Source organism: Pan paniscus, chromosome 8, assembly GCF_029289425.2.
Source record: "Pan paniscus chromosome 8, NHGRI_mPanPan1-v2.0_pri, whole genome shotgun sequence".
Taxonomy (NCBI): domain Eukaryota; kingdom Metazoa; phylum Chordata; class Mammalia; order Primates; family Hominidae; genus Pan; species Pan paniscus.
Window position 1 is genome coordinate 25,834,315 of NC_073257.2, and position 14,927 is coordinate 25,849,241.

General features: G+C 43.9%; 1 protein-coding gene across 3 annotated transcripts in view; it reads right to left on the reverse strand.

Annotated features, from left to right (window-relative positions):
• Positions 1-3,351: 3,351 nt before the first annotated feature.
• SEPHS1 (selenophosphate synthetase 1) overlaps positions 3,352-14,927 on the reverse strand; it is a 31,086-nt gene continuing 19,510 nt past the window's right edge. For 2 of the 3 annotated variants that reach the window (XM_034929975.4, XM_003806751.5), the window contains exons 7-9: positions 14,513-14,612; positions 8,766-8,978; positions 3,352-5,283 (exon numbers count right to left, since the gene is read on the reverse strand). In XM_034929975.4, coding sequence (XP_034785866.1) covers positions 5,069-5,283; positions 8,766-8,978; positions 14,513-14,612 — 528 coding nt within the window. In that variant the 3' untranslated portion in view covers positions 3,352-5,068. The remainder of the gene's footprint in view (positions 5,284-8,765; positions 8,979-14,512; positions 14,613-14,927) is intronic. The other variant, XM_034929976.4, reaches the window with a different exon arrangement.

A 14,927-nucleotide genomic window follows, 5' to 3' on the forward strand; every position in this document is an offset into this window, starting at 1 on the left:
ATTATAGGTGCGCACCACCACACCCGGATAATTTTTGTATTTTTAGTACAGACAGGGTTTCACCATGTTGGTAAGGTTGGTCTCGAACTCCTGACCTCGGGATCTGCCAGCCTCGGCTTCCCAAAGTGCTGGGAGGACAGGCGTGAGCCACTGTGCCCGGCCAGGCCCTTACAATTTTCTACGGGCCTATGCTTGTTCTAAAAATATAATAGTAGAAAACACACTGGCTTTTCTGCAATCAGATCACTAATAGAGTGAGTTTTCTGTTTTTTTTTTTGTTTTTTTTTTTTTTTTTGAGACGGAGTTTTGCTCTTGTTGCCCAGGCTGGAGTGCAATGGCGCAATCTCAGCTCGGCACAACCTCCGCCTCCCAGGTTCAAGCAATTCTCCTGCCGCAACCTCCCGAGTAGCTGGGATTACAGGCATGCACCACCATGCCTGGCTAATTTTGTATTTTTTTTTTTTTTTTTAGCAGAGATGGGGTTTCTCCATGTTGAGGCTGGTCTCGAACTTCTGACTTCAGGTGATCCGCCCACCTCGGCCCCCCAAAGTGCTGGGATTACAGGCGTGAGCCACCGCACATGGCCTTTTCTGTTTCTATGAAGCTTTGATAGGCTTCATTACATGCAGTTTCTCCTAAGCATAAAACTCCCTCTGAAAGCAACAGGACTTAGAAAGGACAAAAACCATGGAAAGCATCAACTGTGTGTTCAGTGCTGGATGTCATATTTAAGGACTGTGAAACATAGGGAAACTTACAGCACCTTCCTTACCCTGAATTCACAGACAAATCAAAGCATTTGGCATTGGCAGCAGGCTTGGATTCCAGGCAATTCCAGAACCAGTCTAGATGCCTATGGGAGCACCGTCTCACCTACTGCTTTACCGAATGAAAACCTTGTGTAATCCATCCACTCCCATCCTCATTCAAGACACAGAGATTTAAGCATAGATAACAGGATATTCCCAGGCTTCACTTTTAACAGGACATTGGTGATTTTCACTGTGCCCCTTGGCATATGTAATGACTATAATTCATATGCGGATTCTTAATGAGAAAAATTTACAAATTACTGTTCAAAGTAAATTATGTTGTCTATGCAACCACTGCCTAAGCTAGAGGAAAGGGTGGGCTGGGTGTGGAAGTGAGCAACTCAAGGATATATACACACAAATATACACAAAAACACACACACGGACACGACTGGTATCTGAAGCGTCGATGACTACGCTTGCTCTATTACCTAAAAATAAAGTGCAGCACAGTATAGCTATTCTGGTCTCTATACAATTAAAACTAAGATTGAGAACTCAGATATAACTCTTTTAAAGGGAATGCTAAATTCAGACTGAAAATGCCTGGCTCATTCATCTATAAACAGAACAATTTGAAACACATTTATTCATTATAAAGCATGCAGAACTTGGAAGACTATAATCAACTATTTTTAAAGACTGAGCCAAAAAGTACATATTGCTTATACAATATTTCAATTTTTCTTGGACTGAAACACAATACCTCAACACAGCCTGTGCAAATAAGCAGCTTCAATATTCCTTCAGATTATTCCTAGTGCCTGAATGACTCCACCATGATCCAGCTGCCTCAGGTTGTATTCACTAATTCTATGCATTCTAACAGACTGTATTTTTGGATGCAACTATACTATATGATTTACAGAAAACAAATCAGTATACCAAGATAAATACGCTTCAGTGTGAAGTTTTAAAGTGCTACCAGAAAGTCAAATCGACTACTTACTCTCCACTCACTTTTAAAATTTTATTTTTTGTAGAGACGAGGTCTCACTATGTTGCTTAGGCTGGTCTCGAACTCCTGTGCTCAAGTGATCCTCCTGTCTCAGCTTCCCAAAGTGCTAGGATTATAGACATGAGCCACCATGTCTGGCCTGTCCACTGACTTTTAAAATGTTCTGCATAGATTTTGCCAAGAACTCCAATATTCAGTGACAATCATTTGAGTCTTCATGGAGCTTCCAAAATACAGGTCTTTCTGCTGCCTTGCTGGGCCGTAGCTCAGATGTGGGAAGTAAACAGAATGGTCAAGATTTGGTCGGAATGGTCGGTAAGAGAATGGTCGAGGAAAAAATTCCTGCAAAATATGTTGCAAAAGGCTGGGCATGGTGGCTCACACCTGTGATCCCAGCACTTTGGGAGGCCAAGGCAGGCGGATCGTTTGAGCTCAGTTCGAGACCAACATGGCAAAACCCTGTCTCTACTAAAAATACAAAAATTAGTCAGGCTTGGTGGCATGCGCCTGTAATCCCAGCTACTCGGGAGGCTGAGGCGGGAGAATCACTGGAACCTGGGAGACAGAGGTTGCAGTGAGCTGAGATCGCACCACTGCACTCCAGCCTGGCTGACAGAGTGAGGCTCCGCCTCAAAAAAAAAAAAAAGTTGCAAAACCAGGTCCTCTTACTTTCCCTGCCTTCCTCTGCAACATTCCTTTTGAGATCAATTTTTTTTTTTCTATTATACTTTAAGTTTTAGGGTACATGTGCACAACGTGCAGGTTTGTTACATATGTATATATGTGCCATGTTGGTGTGCTGCACCCATGGTTCTGAAACTTTTTTGGCCATAGCCCCATAGGGTCCTTATTTAAGATATTCCCAAAGTCCCACACCCCAGAAATTCTGATTCTGTGAATCTGGAAAATCAGGGGCAGGAATGTTGCCTTCTAACACCCCGGGTGATTCTAACACAGGTGGATCTGGGCCACTATGCAATACTGGTTTTTGTTTGCTTGTTGAGACTTGAGTCTCAAAAGAGCTTGAGTTTGTTTCTTGAGACTGAGTCTCTGTCGCGCAAGCTGGAGTGCAGTGGTGTGATTGCAGGTTGCTCACTGCAACCTCTATCTCCCTGCTTCGAGCGATTCTCGTGCCTCAGCCTACCCAGTAGCTGGGAATACAGGTGTGCGCCACCAAACCCAGCTAATTTTTGTATTTTTAGTAAAGACAGGATTTCACCATGTTGGCAAGTCTGGTTTTGAACTCTGGACCTCTGGTCATCTGCCCACCTCGGCCTCCCACAGTGCTGATATTACAGGTGTGAGCCACCATGCCCAGCCAACACTGCTTTAAATACAAATTCTTCCTCTTGGGATCATAAGACTTACACGGACCTCTAAGTACCCAACATTTTCTCTTTATAAATATCAATCTTCACAAATATTATTTCCTTAAGTACATACTCCACTTAGCTCCCTCCTCTCAATAGGCCTGCCACTGAGGAAAACACCAGCTCTCATGGCACAGGCTACACTGAAGTTCAGTCATCGTTATTTAAAAAAATAAAAAAATAATAAAATAAAAAAAAGCTCAACAGTAGGTTTATCTTACTCAGAGGTTTCCAACACACTTTATTTTGCAGACCACTGGTTTGTAGCTTTTGAGGACCAACATCTGTATCAATTCCTATAAAATGTCCAATCAATTTCAGTTCCGTAGCAGGCTCTTCCATACTGCACACCATGCTTATGGCTGGAGGTCCAGTTACACATGCATGAAGGCTGCCTGGCCCGCTGGTTCCTGGAGGAGGGCGCGTCCGAGTTAAAGCCTCTTCCAGGAGCTTGAACTTCCCAGGGGTCATTTCCTTTGGCAAGAAGTCAGTTTACATGTGTGGCTTTGGTGCCTGCGAGCAGAAAGCACCAGAAATGGGCAGGATGTGCTGCTTTTTCTCTCATGAAGATGGGCACTTGAGGATCCAGCGCCCTTGTGCTTAATGACAGGAATCCCTCCTCATTGCTTAGTAGGTTAAAATATAAGGAAGCCTCCACTTTATGAAACACAGAGAACACCCTTTTAGATTGCCTATTTATTCTAGAACTACAAAATTTAATTCAAGAAAATATAGGTCCCATGAAAGACTTAAAAGTTTTATAAAACTAAAATCTAGTTTTTCCCGATAAATTGTACTTTAGGCAAAACCCTCCCAACGCTTCTAAAATAATACTAAAAGGGGCATCTCATTATACAAGAGCAATTTAAAAAATTAAATATTTATTTGAATAACAAGTTTAAGTTCGAGCTGCAATGTTGGCAATGCAGGTTTTTAACACAGATCACAAAAAGCGTGCACAAAAAAGTACTGGCGCAAAGGACAAAATAATGCTAAGAATTAGGCCAAATAGCTCCTGATTTTAAGAAAACAAAAGGCCTGAAATCACTATACAAAATATAAAATGTATTAAACACTACCATCCACAGAACAGTCTTTATTATTGATTATATTTAAAAATTATTTGTGTAATTATATATTGAATTGTAAATGAGTATTATACATGAACCTCCATTTGGAAGGCAATTCCTTGTAGCACTATAGAACATCTAATCACATTGCAAAAAGTATCCTTTTTTGTTATCGATAAAACAGTTAATGGTATTACTGTAAATATCAGGAAGGCTACAAAAAAAGAAATAAGATTTCTTTTTTGTCTTCAAAGTGTTTTCCATGCAATGAAGCACTTGCTGTGTTGAACTGAATGCACTACTGGAGAATGTTCTGGGTCCGAGATGCTCTTGAGAGACAAGACTAGGCTTTTCAAATCAAACACTCAAAGGAATCATGCAACCCTCTTATGACTGGGATACCGTCATGTGCCACTTACCAATGCTGTCTCTCCAGAAAACCATTCAAGACGCTTAAAAAAAAAAATCAGACTTATATGATAAATATACATAAAATGAAGACACCAACTGCTATTTGACACGACTACGGGTAATGCCTGTGCTATGTGAAAGCACCTTTAAAAAGAGCCTATGCGGCAAGAGATAAGTGTCTAAAGATTCAAAATGAATCAACAGTATTGGATAACAATATAATTCTCAACTCAGAAGCTGCCTCAAGATTAGGTGCATCTTCAGTTAATGTAACAGGAAAAAAAGGCAATGGATTTTATTTTATTAATTGTATCCACTTACAAACCAACCTAAGGTCACCCCGATGTGTAGACACAATGAGATTTTTGTTGTTTATAGTCTTTAATTGAAGTGATAAGGGAAATAGATCTATTTAAAAACAAAACCAAACAGCTATTTCTGTCTAGATTAAGAGGTGGCCCCGGGTGTGGGATTCACATTTTGAGTGGCCACTTGTGGTGCGACCTCGATGATCCGGGGTTTGTCTATGATTCTGGCTGTGCGGTTGCCCTTCTCTACAATCCCAATAATCCATGCTTGGTGGCCTTCACCATATTTGGGGGACTTTATCTCTGCACAGAACCGAGCTGCTTGCTCACGTGGTAAACAGATCAGAAGGCCGCCTGGCAAAAGAAAACAAGAATGACTGTTAGTGTTGACATGACAGCAGCTTCTCTGCCTCTGCTGCTTCTGCAGAGATCCAACTTCCATCAACAACTTGCTGCCACCTATATGCAAGTAGCTCTTCCCATTCAACTAAGCAGCTTTTTTTTGAGACAGGGTCTCACTCTGTGGCCCAAGCTGGAGTGCAGCGGTACAATCACAGCTCACTGCAGCCTCAATGTCCTGGCTCAGGTGACCCTCCCACTTCAGCTTTCCCAGTAGCTGTGATTACAAGTGTGCACCACCACACCTGGCTAATTTTCTGTAGAGACAAGGTTTCACTGTGTTGTCCAGGCTGGTCTAAAACTCCTGGACTCAAGCAATCCACCTGCCTTGGCCTCCCAAAGTGCTGAGATTACAGGAATGAACCAACACTCCCAGCCTAAGAGGCCTGTTCTATGCTGTAATTAAGCAATTGCTAGTAAACTCCTAACACACACACATATACACTCCAACTTTCAACTGTGAAAATGACCTATTCGTGAACCACATAACACTGTGTAGGGGTAAGGTGTTTGGGGCTTCAATAACCCATGTGGTAGCTATTTTTTCCAAGCTACACTGAAACAAATATTGACAAACAAAAGGGAACTTTTGATTCTCTACATTGACTCTCTCATTTTACCGAGAATGCTTTTTTGTATTTTTAGAAAATTTAAGACTCATGAAACAGTGTATGCCCCAAAGTATCTAGGTTCCAGTCATGACTCTGTCATTATATCCAAAAGACAAACACTATAAAATACATTAAAATAAACCTTTGTTGCTCTTTCCAGTAAATAGGCCAGAATTTTTTTTTTTTTTTTGAGATGGAGTCTCGCTGTCTCCCAGGTTGGAGTGCAGTGGTGTGATCTCGGCTCACTGCAAGCTCCACCTCCCGGGTTCACACCATTCTCCTGCCTCAGCCTCCTGAGTAGCTGGGACTACAGGCGCCCGCCACCACGCCCAGCTAATTTTTTGTATTTTTAGTAGAGACGGGGTTTCACCGTGTTAGCCAGGATGGTCTCGATCTCCTGACCTCGTGATCCACCCACCTTGGCCTCCCAAAGTGCTGGGATTACAGGCGTGAGCCACTGCACCTGGCCAAAATTTTTTATTTCTCTAAGTAGAAATAAGATGATGAGGAAAAACTGTAGTCTACTTCTACAAAATGTAAAAACCTTGTGGCTGGGCATGGTGGGTCACAAGTGTAATCCCAGCACTTTGGGAGGCCGAGGTGGGTGGATCACCTGAGGTCAGGAGTTAGTTCAAGACCAGCCTGGCCAACATGGTAAAACCTCGTCTCTAAATTAGCTGGGCATGATGGCACAGCCCTGTAATCCCAGCTACTCGGGCTGAGGCAAGAGAATCGCTTGAACCGGGGAGGGGGAGGTTGCAGTGAGCTGAGATCGCGCCATTGCACTCCAGCCTGGGTGACAAGAGGAAAACTCCATCATAAAATTAAAAACTTCCTATTTCTGAGGAAAGGAAACAAATTTAAATGGCTGGTAACATTCGTCAATTCATTCAATTTCCATTCAGTGCCCAATTATGTGGCAGACACTGTCCTGGCCAGAGCCTGAACCAGCAGGGGAAAAAAACCCTGCCCTGTTGGAGCTTACTTCTAGAAAATGGTTTGTTTTTTTAAACGGGAGGCTGAAGGTCCTCTATAAAGGCGGTGAGAGGCCTGGCAGAGTCCTGAAGCCCCCTCGCCACAGCACAGGTCGACGTGACCAGGGCTTTGTGGTCCCAGCACTGTGGTCCCTTGCCCCGGCCTACTACAGAATCTCCCAGGCAGCCTTCACAGATGCTGAGGCCCAGGCCCACCCGAGATGGATCCCACCGTTTTTGGGAGGCTGGGGCTAGGCATGTGTATTTTTCTTTTTTTTTTTGAGACAGAGTCTCACTCTGTCGCCCAGGCTGGAGCGCAGTGGGGCGATCTCGGCTCACTGCAACCTGTGCCTCCCGGGTTCAAGCGATTCTCCTGCCTCAGCCTCTGGAGTAGCTGGGATTACAGGGCACACGCCACCACGCCCCGCTAATTTTTGTATTTTTAGTAGAGACAGGGTTTCACCATGTTGGTCAGGCTGGTCTCGAACTCCTGACCTCGACCTCCCAAAGTGTTGGAATTACAGGCGTGAGCCACCAGGCCTGGCCGGCATGTGTATATTTAAAATCCTAAGGTGATTCCACTCTTTTGCGGGTAGAAAACTAGAGTTCTAGAGGAAAGGAAACAGAAAAAGAGAGAAACCGAAAAAAAGGGAAAAACAGGGAGACTTAAAAGATGAAAACAGTAAAGGTAAAGGGAACAAAGAGGGCAAAAGAAAAATGGTACTTCAGGAGGATGCGCCATCTGGCTCCAGCTGGGGCTGCGGGAGTGGGAACGAGCGATGGCGAGCCTGTAGGCTGTGGGTGGTGGCCTCGGCGGCCGGCAGGCCATGCTGGAGCATCTGCCATGATGAAGAGGACGACGTCTCACAAGTTCCGGACAGATGTGGCCACCAAATTAATGAGGAAACAAAAGGAGCTTAAGCTTAGAAAAATGATAAGGGATATAAAAGCTCCCTAGGAGTCAAACTACTGGGGCGTATGGTGTCAGACCTGCACTGCTGTCTGACGGCTCTCTCTACCTACGCTTGCTCCATCTCCCGTTTATCCTCCATTTATGTTTCCTCTAATAAATTACTGCACATCTAAGAAAAAAGAAAAATGGCACTTTAAAGACATAATATCCTATTGCATTCTTTTTTATTCTATATCATTCTCTTTTCTTTTCTTTTTTTTTTTTTTAAGGCAGAATCTCGCTCTGTCACCCAGGCTGGAGTGCAGTGGCGCAATCTTGGCTCACTGCAACCTCTGTCTCCCAGGTTCAAGTGATTCTCCTGGCTCAGCCTCCCAAGCAGCTGGGATTAAAGGCATGTACCACCACGCCCAGCTACTTTTTTTTGTATTTTTAGTGAAGATGGGGTTTCACCATGTTGGCCAGGCTGGTCTTCAACTCCTGACCTCACTTGATGTGCCTGCCTCAGCCTCCTGAGGTGCCAGTATTACAGGCAAGAGCCACCACACCTGGCCCCTTTTTTCTCTATCATTCTTAAACAACGTTAGACAATTTTCAAGGAAAAAAATATCACCTGTTCAAAGTAACCTAGGGGTATTACAGTTAATTTCAAATGCGAAGCTTTCGGTAAAAATTGAATGCTACCTTATTTACCCCATCACCATATTCTTGCATCAAAAAGAGCACAGGCCACTCAACTTCAGCAAGGCTGCTGGATCCGCCCAGGATGGCGGGGACCAGACCCACCGGGAGGAGGAAAGGCACCAGCTGCTGCGGAGGCCGAGGTCAGCAGCACGGAACTCGAACAGAGTGGGGGCCCACTCGGGGTGGGGCTGCTGCTTTCTCGCTGAGCCTTCTGTTAGCCTCACTATTTAGTCCTCAGACGCGCCCAGCATCCTGTACCTGAAGTCTCCGGGCAGGTCCCATGCATGAGGCCGAACATGTTTCCGCAGGCCTTGCTCACCGCAGCCATCTTGGCCAGCACCGGGAGGTTGTGAATTACAAACGACACCTCGTTCCTCTGCTGCTTGGCCAGGTTCTGTGCATGGCCCAAAATCCCGAAGCCCGTGATGTCAGTGGCGGCGTGGGCATTGAACGTGTGCATGAGTCCTGCAGCTGGGAGAGAGAGGGGGCGACTCTGAGAAAAAACACCTTTCCTCAACTCAAAAATCTTACGTCCACAATTAATCTGCAACTTCCTTACTTGTCAGGGAGATGACGTATCGGAATAATGAAAACGCAATGTAAAATCAACCAAAGACATAGTGAAATTCCAAAAGTTCTTATTTCAGTTTGAGCCACCTGAAAACTATCAGAAGCTTCAATCAATAGTAGTTTTCCAGTAAACTAAAAAAACTATGCAGAGGGATTATGATCTCAGTGGAAGGTAAACCAGCCAAGACCATCCTAAAACCAAAGACTGGCACTTTTTTCCTTTTTTGAGATGGAGTCTCGCTCTGTCATCCAGGCTGGGGTGCAGTCGTGCGATCTCGGCTCACTGCAACCTCTGCCTCCAGGGCTCAAGTGATTCTCCTGCCTCAGCCTCCTGAATAGCTGGGACTACAGGTGCGCACCACCACGCCCAGCTAATTTCTGTATTTTTAGCAGAGACAGGGTTTCACCATATTGGCCAGGCTGATCTTGAACTCCTGACCTCATGATCCGCCCGCCCTGGCCTCCCAAAGTGCTGGGATTACAGATGTGAGCCACCACACCCGGCCAAGACCAGCACTTTTTAAGAAGGCCTTGCTCAGCATCAAGGTACTCCTGCTAAAGGTGAATTGCGTGCAAGTTTATTTTTAAATTTCCTTTTTTTTTTTTTTAAAAGACAGAGTCTTGCTCTATTGACCAGGCTGGAGTGCAGTGGCATGATCATAACTCACTGCACTTGGGCTCAGGCAATCGTCCTGCCTCAGCCTCCCAAAGCGCTGGGATTACAAGTGTGAGCCACTGCTCAATAATATTCCATACTACAGATACACTACATTTTGTTTATCCATTCATCCACTCACCTACTATTATTTAATTATCCATTCACCCGACCTATTATTTAATTTTTAAAAAATTTATAGACTTTATTTTTTGGAGCAGTTTTGCGTTTAGAAAGAAATTAAGTAGGAAGTAACAAATCCTCAGTGCTCTACCTGATCCCCTTCCTCTCCGATAACCTCTGGCCACCACTGATCTTTTCTGCATCTCTACAGTTTTGCAGAATGTCATGCAGTTGGAATCCTTCTGTATGGAGCTTTTTCAGACTGGCTTCTTTCACTTAGTAATATGCACTTAAGATTCCTCCACATCTTTTCATGGCTTGATAGCTCATTTCTTTTTACTGCTCAATAATATTCCATCATACAGATACACTACATTTTGTTTATCCATTCATCCACTCACCTACTGAAGAAATGAATGGCTGCTTCCAAGTTTTGGCAATTATGAATAATGTTGCTATGAACATTTGTCTGCAGGCTTTTGTGTGAATGTAAGTTTTCAACTTTTTTGAGTGAATATCAAGGAGCACAATCGCTGCATCATATAATAACATATTTAGTTTCATAAGAAACTGCCAAACTGACTTTTAAAGTGGCTGTGCCAGTTTTCAGTCCTACCAGTAATAAATGAGAGTTCCTTCCTGTTTCTCTACATCCTTGCCAGCAGTTGGTATTATCAGTGTTTTTGGGTTTTTTTTTGAGACAGGGTCTCACTTTGTCACCCAGGCTGGAGTGAGGTGGTGCGATCACAGCTTACTGCAGCCTCGACCTCCTGGGCTCAAGGGATCCTCCCACCTCAGCTTCCCAAGTAGCTGGGACTAAGGTGCAAGCCACCATGCCCAGCTAATTTTTTGTATTTTTTTGGTAGAGATGGGGTTTCACCATGTTGCCCAGGCTATTCTCAGTGTTTTGGATTTTAGCCATTCTAACAGGTATGTGGTGGCATCTCAATCACTGCTTTAATCTACAGTTCCCTATTGACGTACCACACTGAAGGTTTCCTTTTATGCTTATTTGCCATCTGCGTTATCTTCTTTCATGGTGTCTGTCAAGGTCTTTGGGCCATGTTTAAATTGAGTTGTTTTTCATTATTGAGTTTTAAGAGTCCTTTGTATATTGTGGATACCTGACCTTGAACAGGTATGTGTTTGGCAAAATTTTTCTCCCAGTCTGTGGCTTGTCTTTTCATTTCCTTAACAGTGTTTTTCACCGAGCAGAAGTTTTTTATATTAATAAAGCCAAACTTAGCAATTTTTAAATAGATAGTGCTTTTGGTGTTATAAAGTCATCACCAAACCCAAAGCCACCTAAATTTTCTCTGATGTTACCTTCTTCCAGTTTTATATTGTTGTGTTTTATTTAGGTCTACGAATCATCAATATGGTCTGGCTCTGTGTCCCCACCTAAATCTCATCTCGAATTGTAATCCCCACATGTCAAGAGAGGGACCTGGTGGGAGGTGACTGAATCATGAGGGCGGTTTCCCTCGTGCTGTTCTCGTCAGGGTGAATGAATTCTCATGAGATCTGATGGTTTTGTAAGTGGCAGTTTCCCCTGCTCTTCTCTGTCCTGCTGCCTCATGAAGAACCTAGGTGCCTGTTTCCCCTTCACCATCTGCCACGACTGTAAGTTTCCTGAGGCCTCCGCAGCCATGTGAAACTGTGAGTAAATTAAACCTCTTTCCTTTATAAATTACCCAGTCAGCTGGGCATGGTGGCTCACGCCTGCAATTCCAGCACTTTGGGAGGCCAAGGTCAGGAGTTCAAGACCAGCCTGACCAACATGGTGAAACCCCGTCTCTACTAAAAATACAAAAATTAGTGGGGTGTGGTGGCGTGCGCCCTGTAATCCCAGCTACTCCAGAGGCTGAGGCAGGAGAATCGCTTGAACCTGAGAGGCACAGGTTGCAGTGAGCCGAGATCGCCCCACTGCACTCCAGCCTGGGTGACACAGTGAGACTCTGTCTACAAAAAAATAATAATAGGCCGGGCACAGTGGCTCATGCCTGTAATCCCAGCACTTTGGGAGGCCGAGGCGGGCAGATCACGAGGTCAGGAGATCGAGACCATCCTGGCTAACACGGTGAAACCCTGTTATCTACCAAAAATACAAAAAATTAGCAGGGCGCAGTGGCGGGCGCCTATGGTCCCAGCTACTCGGGAGGCTGAGGCAGGAGAATGGCGGGAACCCAGAAGACAGAGCTTGCAGTGAGCCAAGATAGCACCACTGCACTCCAGCCTGGGCGAAAGAGCGAGACTCAGTCTCAAAAAAAAAAAAAATAATAATAATAAATGAATAAATAAATTATCCAGTCTTGGCTATTTATAGCAGTGTGAAAACACACTAAACATTCATTTTGAGTTAATCTTCATGAAAGGTGTAAGATCTGCATCCAGAATAATTTTCTTCATGTGAATGTCCACTTGTTCCAGCACCATTTGGTGAAAAGACTCTTTTCTCCAATGAATTGCCTTTACTCCTTTGTCAAAAATCAGTTGACTAGGCCAGGTGCAGTGGCTCACGCCTGTAATCCCAGTACTTTGGGAGGCGGAGACAGGCGGATCACAAGGTCAGGGGTTCAAGACTAGCCTGGCCAACATGGTGAAAACCCATCTCTACTAAAAATACAAAAATTAGCCAGGCGTGGTGGCAGACGCCTATAATCCCAGCTACTTGGGAGGCTGCGGCAGAAGAATCACTTGAAGTCGGAAGGCGGAGGTTGCGGTGAGCCAAGATCCTGCCACTGCACTTCAGCCTGGGCGAAAGAGCAAAACTCCATCTCAAAAAAAAAAAAAAAAAAAAAAATCAGTTGACTATAATATGGACCTACCTCTGGATTCTCTATTCTGTTCCTCTGATCTATAACTTTTTTTTTTTTTGAGACATGGTCTCACCCTGTCACCCAGGCTGAAGCGTAGGGGTATGATCACCACTCACTGCAGTCTCAACATCCTGGGCTCAAGTAATCCTCCCACCTCAGCCTCTCGAGTAGCTTAGACTACAGGAATGCACCAGGCGCAGCTAAAGAGACGAGATGGGGTCTCACTATGTTGCCTAGGCTGGTCTCCAACTGCTGGACTCAAGTGATCCTCCTGCCTCAACCTCCCAAAGTGCTGGATTATAGGTGTGAGCCACTGTGCCTGGCTATAACTTTCTTACAAGTAACAACAAATTACAGAAAATTTTTATTTCCAAATGAATTGTAAAACAATAGGTAAAAGATAATTGTGGTACATTTCTCTGGTAGAACATTATTTAGTCATTAAAAATTATGTGTACTGTGGCTCACGCCTATAATCCCAGCACCTTGGGAGGCCAAGGAGGGTAGATCACCTGAGGTCAGGAGTTCGATACCAGCCTGGCCAACATAGTGAAACCCTGTCTCTACCAAAAATACAAAAATCCACCGGGCATGGTGATGCGTGCCTGTAGTCCCAGCTACTGGGAAGGCTGAGGCAACAGAACTGCTTGAACCTGGTAGGTGGCAGTTGCAGCGAGCCGAGATCACACCGATGCACTCCAGCCTGGGCGACAGAGTTAGATTCTGTCTCAAAAAAAAAAAAAAAAAAAAGTTTACTAGGATACATAATATGGGAAACATTAGTCATGTCAAAACAACAAAAGCAGGCACTCCAAATACATATACTTATACTAACCATTACATAGTGAAAACTTATACTAACCACTACTTTAAAACAACAATAGTAAATCACCAGCCAAACATGAAAAAAAGTCCTGGAAGAATACATAAAAATGCTAGCTGGAGCTGTTTTGGGTGGAGGGACTATGGACAACTTTTTTCTGTACTATTTTCCATTTTCTAAAAACTTTTCTATAATAAGCATGTAATTCTTTTATAGTAGAAAAAATGTATAAAATAAATGGGAAGAGAAGACATATTAAAAAACGCTTTCTAAACATAGTGTGCCATTGTAAACTGTGGTGAACACTTTGGAAGACAGTTTGGCACTATCTATAAAAGCTGAGCCAGTACTGATCTCTTACACGTGCCTCAGAGGGCTGGGCCAAGGAAGTCCCTAGCAGTCGCCCCAGTGTGAAAAGGAGAGCAGAGAAGCCAGTGGAAAAATCAACACAGCCAAAAGGAATCTACTACAGCTACATATAACAAGGAGACTCTCAGGAACAATGGTGAATAAAACAAGTAAAAAAAATGCAAAACTAATTTGCTGCTTAAGAACACAAGGGCTGTGCAATAAAAATATTCTAAAATGCAAGAAAATAAACACAAAATTCAGTGGTTACACCTAAGCAGGAATGCAGGGGATGGGTGGGAGTGGGGGCACTTCTAGACTTCCAAGGTTATGTTCTGGAAATAGCTCCAGTATCTTAAACTTTCTAAATTTCCATTCTGAATGGTTTGCTTCCAAATCTTACATAGGTAACCCACACAAATGCTTTCTAGAAATAGTTCCTCTGGTATGTCAGAAGTTAGGACTTCCTTCTTAATTATAAAGCACTGTAAGTCAGGGACCATCTGCAGTGATCTATGGAATGCCAACCTGGTACCAGGAGAAGACGGTCTGTAGTCACTGGCCAAAAACCTGGCCACCTACCCTGAGACAGTATGTGGCCAGAAAAGCCTAAGACATTTACTGTCTTGGACCCCTGGGACCGAAGCGCCCTTCCCACCTGTCATACCTGTCCTGTTGAGCCTCGCCATGTTCATCATCGCCTCCTGGTAGGCCAGCTCTACATCTTCTTGGGTGACCACTAGTTTAATCTTATTCCATTTCTCAGGCTGATAATAGAAATGTAGGTGAGGGAGAGAAAGAGAGGAAAATGTGATTAATCTTTACTTCTAGCAACTGAGAAAAACAGCAACTTTTTCTTATTTAACTTCTAGGGACTTTAATTCAGAAAACTGAATTTTCCAACTCTGGTTTTTCTGTGGATAGTATTTTAGGTGTCCATTAGACCTGTCAGCATGGCGTCTTTTCTGTTCTCATCCCACATTTCTGTAATCAAATGCTGTGATTTATTGGGTATGTGTAGTCTAGCGGGACACACGGTGGCACTGCTGTACATGCAGTGTAGTGTCCTGCTAGTGGAGAAA